Below are 6,322 nucleotides of genomic sequence, written 5' to 3'. Positions count from 1 at the left end.
GGGGGGGGGGGGACGGGCCTCGGGAGCGAGCGCACGGTGCTTACCCCCAGCAGGTTTTTGGGCACGTAGCCCTCCCGGTCGCCGAGGCGGGCCCACCACCACTCGGTCTCGCTCTCGTCCTTGCGCCTGAGGACGGTGATGGCATCCCCCTCATGGAAGGACAGCTCGTCGCCGTTCTGGGCCTCGTAGCCCCACAGGGCATACACCACGCCCTTGTTCATCACGCCCAGCTTCTCCTGCACCCCTGGGACGACAGTGCGAGGCGTCAGGGGCCCCGGAGGGGAGGCCGCGGGGCGGGGACGGATGCACTGCCATGCTCAGGCGGCAGGCCGGGCGCAAGGGCCATGCGGCCTGGTGCTGCCCCGGGCCCGGCGGCCGTGTGGGGCCATTAAGACGCTGGTGAGTCGCGCTACCGCCTGGTGGGACCTGGGTCCGAGGCGTGCTGCCGGACCAAGTGGTGACACTCAGCTCACACCCAGTACTACTTCCAGGAGTCGACCCAGGAGGCAGTGCAGTCGCTCCTGGGTGAGGGAGGCCCTCACCCACGCACCGCCACGCCACAACCACCCAGCAGGCTCGGGCCCCAAGTGACAGTGGGGACCCCGAGATGGGCCCGGGTACCTCCCTGCCCCGTCCCGCCGGCACAGCTGTCCCTGTGACTGTGGCCCCCACGAGCTCGCCATCGCCTCTGTGCTGTGAGCCTGGGGCCTATTTCAGGGTGCCCCCCGCGTGCCCAGCTCGTGTGGAGCAGATGGCCTGTAGCTTTCACCCTTAGAAAGACTGATCCTGGGGGCGCCTGGGGGGCCTCAGTCAGTTGAGTGTGTGACTTCAGCTCAGGTCATGATCTCACAGTCCATGAATTCAAGCTCCATGTCGGGCTCTGTGCTGACAGCTCGGAGCCTGGAGCTGCTTCGGATCCTGTGTCTCCCTCTCTCTGCCCCCTCCCGTTCCCCACCCCTCTCTCTCTCAAAAAGAAACATTAAAAATTTAAAAAAAGCAAGGATGGTCCCGACTCAAAGTGGCGTAATCACAACAGGGTGAGCTCCACCCCACGGCTCACTTGCCAGCAGGCACCCCAGGCCAGGGATGGGGGCCCCTCTGCACCCTGACCCTGGAGCACCTTCGGTTGTGCCTCAAGCCCTGGCGCACCCCAGGAACGTACGGGTGCTGCCCAGCCCCCCTAGCCGCTCCACCCAGAGGGGCTGCATCCACACGGAGAAGTGCGGTTTCTAGTGACCAGGCACGAGATCCCTCCCACAACACGGCCCCTCCAACACGCTTTCAGGAGCGAGCCTGAGGCACAGCGTGACTTCCACTCTGAGGAGACTGGCGGGTGCTGGCCACAGGGAACCAGGCTTCTCCCTGGCCCAGCACGGCGGCACCGCTCCCAGGGCAAGAGCCCGCGCCCCGCGCCAAGACCCCCACGTACCATAGAGGAACTGCGAGCACTGGATGTAGCCTTCCTCCATCTCCTCACACTTGTCCGCGGCGGTTTCAATGTCGCTGATGGTTGAGGCAAAGATGGCGGCACCACTCTCCACCAGCTGTTTGCAGAGGTGGACGCTGTTGCAAGAGGCGGCGCAGTGCAGCGGCGTCCTGCAACGGAGAGCGGGTGAAGGCACACGAGGCCCCGCCCGGCCAGCCAGGACCGGGCTGTGCCCTGAGCCCCGAGGTCCCCACATCCTCCTGACCTTGGCCACTGCTGGGTGGCCGGGGCCTCGAGGGGTCCAAGCAGCGGCCTGTCAAGCAGACGCTCCTCACACCGGGGCAGAAACACGCCGCACGCGCGGCTGACATGCACCTTCACGCGGCTACGGCGGTGGGTTTTTTTGCCCCAATTCAAAAACCCCAGATGTTCAAACCCCACAAACAGGAGTCTGCCGTTCCCATCCAAACCTACGGGGGCCTGGGGGCTGCAGAGAGCGGGACTGGGTCCCCTGCCCACATGGGTACTGGCCATTTAAAACCAGATGAAGAGCAATACTTGGCAATATGCGTGGCCTGGGATGTCGCTAGAAGACTCCATCAGAGCCGAGCCTTTCATCAGAGGACTCACAGAACTTAAGCGGGGAGGGGACCACACCAGGCAGCCCCCGGGCGCACTCTAGGCCCGCCCACCCATGTCTGCTTCTGCACCTGCCCGAGTCCTGGACCAGCGGGGCCGCCTCCACCCGTGCAGACCGCGTGCCCCAGGGGCCCTCACCAGCCATCGCTGTCGGCGGCGTTCACGTTGACCCCGAAGTCCAGCAGGAACTTCACGATGTGGTGGTGGCCGGCGCAGACGGCGTTGTGCAGCGGGGTGATGCCTTCGTCGTTGGGCTTGCTGGGGTCTTCCACCTGAGGACACAGGGCGCTTGTGAGCCCCACCTCCCGGCACCCGGGGCGGCCCCGGCCTGCGGCTGCGCTCAGCTCACCTCATAGATGATCCTCTGCACCAGGTCAAACTCTCCTTCCAGAGAAGCATCTAGAAGCAGTGCCAGGGGATTGAACCGAACTCTCAGCCCGTGCCCCGTTCGCTCCGAGTTAGGCTTCTTCAAGTTGGTCCGTTTGCTCTGCTGGGAAGGAGGCACGCTTTTGATTTCCAGGTAATGTGCCAACGCACCAACCCATGGTGGAGAGGAGGGATGGGGACCGAAGCCGTGGGCAGTGCGTGCACCCAGCAGCTGGGTGGCCCCTGGTGTCTAGAGGAACACCCATTTCCGGGGCACACCCAGACCTGCTGTGTCCCACGGAGCCCTCTGGGGGACAGCACTGCCCAGGGGCACCCATGGTGGGGAGTGAGGTGGGTGTCGGCCAACCTCGGGAGTCAGCAACTCATCCCTCCCCACCCCAGGGGACACCCTCCTCCTACTCTCTGCTCCACCAATGCTGACCTCCCACCAGAGGGCTATGTCTAGAAGGTTCTTCTCCCCCCCGCACTGCCTGGCCCTCAAATGCTGGCTGCAGCTTCTCTTCCTTGAGGAAACCTGACTGGGTCCTCTAGGAAGGGCTCTGGGGCCTCACGCACTTCTTTGGGGCCCCATCTGTGGGCTGCCCTCCCCCTGGGGCTCAGTGAGGGCGCGACAAGTCCGGCCGGCCTGGCTAACACCAAACACTGGCTGGCTGCCCGGGACGCCACCCACCGTGGAGGCTCCAGGCAGGGGCACGCTGGGGGGCAGCGGTGGGGGGGCTTGGTCTTCCCCTGGTGAGGGGGCCTCAGCCCCAGGGCTGGGGACCTGCTCCGTGGATGGGACCGTGGCCACATTGTTGTTGTCATCCTCGGCAGGCTCAGCCATTTGGTGGGTGCCTTGGGGGCGGATGAGCCCCTCCGGTTCAGGGGAAGGGAGCTCATTGTCATTGGCGTCCGAGGCCGGGGCAGGCTCGGCGGGGAGTGGGGCTGTGGGCTGGGCAGGGCTGGCCTCTCCCAGGTTCCCGTTGGCATTGGTATTTCCATTGTCCACGTCGGCCAGGGTGCCCATGAAGTCCTGCGAGGAGCCGGGCTGGTAGAAAGGGGTGCCCTCCATGCCACCGGCCAGGGTGTTGAAGCGCTGGTACAGCAGCTTCTGGATGTTGGGCCCCCCGGGGCCCTCGGGTTCTGTGATGGAGCTGCGCTTCTTCAGGGGCCGGGGCGCATTGGCCAGCTTCCGGCGCAGCGCCTCCAGGTCGGCGTCGCTCTGGTAGCGCAGCGGCGAGTGCACGATGGGCGTGAGCTTGGTGGGGCTGAGCGGTCGCGGCAGGCTCTCCACGGTGCCCGTGCCGGTGCCGCCGTCCCCGGGAGGGGCAGGGCTGTCGGGCTCTGGCTCTTTCTCAGCACTTTCCGGAGGCGGCTGGGGCTGTGACGTGCTCGTGGCCGCTGACCCGTGAAGAAACGGTAATGGCGATGGGGACGTTGAACCGGATGGTAAAACGGGTTTACCGTACACTGCACGAAACACAGAGGACAGGCAGACCTGAGCGTCCTGCGGGGCCGGGGGTCTAGTCACCAAGCCCCTGCCATCACACAGGAGGCGGGCGCCTGCGGGGAGCAGGAGTCTGCTCTGGTGTTGCTAAGTCCCACCTTAAATCCCCAAGGAAGCCACTGTTCAGAGAACCCCACTGAGTCCTTTTGGAAGGTTGACTGTCCCCTCGTAACTGGTTTTTACATCTGGGTGTCCGAAATTTAGGCTTTTCCAAATGCAAAACCAACATGGCTGTAGATCCAACTTCCCCGCCCCAAACCAACCCTTCCTTGACCAGCCTCTGCACAGCCTCTGCCCCGAGGGCCGAGTCTCAAGCTGTGCAGCCCAGGCCGCCTCAGAGAGGGAGCCCGGCCTGCCGGCCCAGGAGCGGCAGGGCAGGGGGCCAGAGCGAGGCCGAAGGCAGGCAGGGAGCGTCCACGTGGGCGAGGGGGCCCTCCCAGGAGCCTGGAAGCTGCAGCCTGTGCCCAAGTATATGGGGAGGGCCTAGCCCAGTGATGACACGCAGGACCCTGCCATGCAGGTTGGCGTCACCACCTGTCTCTGTGTCTGTGGGGCCAGCTCCGTGCTCTCACCCTTCCTAGGATACCCCAGCTCCCTTGCCTCACCCCTCCAGGGGCTTGGCCCAGGCACCGCCAGGTAACCGGAGGACGTGGGCAGAGCCCCCTCACCAGCCCCTGGGAGGCTCCTGCACAAGTTTCCACAAAGCAGGACAGAAAAGGAATTTCCTTCCGGGAACCAGGCTTCCTGAGCGCCACAGGGAGGCCGGCACAGGAGCAGGGAGCCAGCTCCGGTGTGGCCCGGCTACAAAACCGCTCCGCGCATTTCTTCCTTTACCCCAAACTCACATGGACACCTAAGGTCACACTGTACAGGAAAATTTTAAACTTTTAATCCTGGGGGTGCCTGGGGGCGGGGGGCTCAGTCAGTTCAGTGTCTGACTCTTGGTTTTGGCTCAGGTCATGATCTCATGGTTCTTGAGTTCGAGCCCTGAGTTGGGCTCTGTGCAACTCTCTCTCTCTCCCCACCTCTCCCCGATCTGTGCTGTTTCTCTCAAAATGAATAAACTTAAAAAATTTTCTTTAAACCTAAATAGCACGTGACCCGCATGTAAGGCTATGGATTGGCCTTACTTTAAGTAAAAGTATGAGTCCCAGCCCCACAAGGTACAAACCCGCCATACCTGCTTTAACAGACTTATTTAAGGTGCTGTGCACCGCCGGCTGGTAATTCTTCGGAGGCGTGGCCTGCTGGAGGTACATGGAGTATATGGAACTTGAATTCACTGTCTGGGGTCCTTTCCTGGGGGACTGTGGCCTTGACCCTTTATCAGCCAGAAAGGGCCTAATGGCCACAGTCAGTGGGAGTTCAGGTTTGCCGTCCCCAGCGGGGAAGGCAGGCGGCCCGGCCGGCGGGTACGTGGGACTTGGCGGCACGGAGATCCTCTGCTGGATCTGCTGTGAGGAGGTGGGCGTGTGGCCGCCCGGGGTGGGCAGCGGGCCGGGCTTCGGCCGGCCGGGCGGGCCTGCACCGGGCCTGGGCAGGCTGCCTTCCTTCCTCCTCTCCAGGGAGTGTGTGGACCCGGGGCCCATGGGCGCGGGGCTCGGGTAGGTTCCGTAGCTTGGAGGCAGCTGCTTGCCAGCGCCAGGGAGGGGCGGTGGCACTTTACTGATCTCGATGCCCTAAGTTTAGATGTTAAGAAGAAAAACAAAGTCACCCTTTGAAAAGTTAAGCGTACTTCTATGCACAGTCACAGGAGAAAACAAAGTAGGATTCGTAATCCTTCAAATCAGCTTGTGACCGGGCATCGGGCACACCATGGGGATCAAACACGGCAAGCCCGTCACACGCCCGAGACCGAACAATCCCGAGGGAAACATGTCTCCACCTGCGGGCGCTCAGTGCCGAGGGTCCGTGGCCTTCTTCAGACTTGGTCATGATCTAGACCCTAACAGGATTACCTCCCACCTCCCAGCCCTCAGAGGAAACTGAAGGCTGAACAGTGATTCTGGGGGGACCCCGTCTGTGCGCTGTAATACTGGCAAACGGCCTACCAGCTTTTCCGTGGCTCCTAAAGTGGACAAGGGCACAGGCTGGCTCGAGACGGCCCCTGGCTTGAGAGGACCCTCCACGCTCGGGTCCTTCCAGTCCACACTGGCGCTCTGCGGCGGCTTCACTGAAGAACTGGAATTCTGTTTTAACGTTGGCCAGTTTCCATCATTGGCTTGAAAAGAACACAGAATTTGAGTAAAATTTTTCCTGAAATTAGCTGAACCAACCCAGAACCACCTCCCGCTAGAAACAAAGGGCGGCCCTGCCGGACTCCGTCACGCGGGCGGCCGCCGCCCCTCGCCCCTCACAGGCGCGTGCGCGGCAGGGCCCCCGCC

The 6,322-nt window shown here is 63.1% G+C and overlaps 1 protein-coding gene across 5 annotated transcripts in view; it reads right to left on the bottom strand.

Annotated features, from left to right (window-relative positions):
• PPP1R13B (protein phosphatase 1 regulatory subunit 13B) overlaps positions 1–6,322 on the bottom strand; it is a 65,521-nt gene that overhangs the window by 700 nt on the left and 58,499 nt on the right. For 4 of the 5 annotated variants that reach the window (XM_029950252.1, XM_029950248.1, XM_029950251.1 and 1 more), the window contains 7 exons: positions 5,990–6,159; positions 5,119–5,617; positions 3,123–3,901; positions 2,415–2,555; positions 2,204–2,337; positions 1,430–1,596; positions 45–244 (listed from right to left, as the gene is read on the bottom strand). In XM_029950252.1, the coding sequence (XP_029806112.1) occupies positions 45–244; positions 1,430–1,596; positions 2,204–2,337; positions 2,415–2,555; positions 3,123–3,901; positions 5,119–5,617; positions 5,990–6,159 (2,090 nt within the window). The remainder of the gene's footprint in view (positions 1–44; positions 245–1,429; positions 1,597–2,203; positions 2,338–2,414; positions 2,556–3,122; positions 3,902–5,118; positions 5,618–5,989; positions 6,160–6,322) is intronic. The other variant, XM_029950249.1, reaches the window with a different exon arrangement.

This window comes from Suricata suricatta, chromosome 9 (genome assembly GCF_006229205.1).
Source record: "Suricata suricatta isolate VVHF042 chromosome 9, meerkat_22Aug2017_6uvM2_HiC, whole genome shotgun sequence".
Lineage (NCBI taxonomy): Eukaryota > Metazoa > Chordata > Mammalia > Carnivora > Herpestidae > Suricata > Suricata suricatta.
This window is presented reverse-complemented; position numbering and strand designations above follow the sequence as displayed.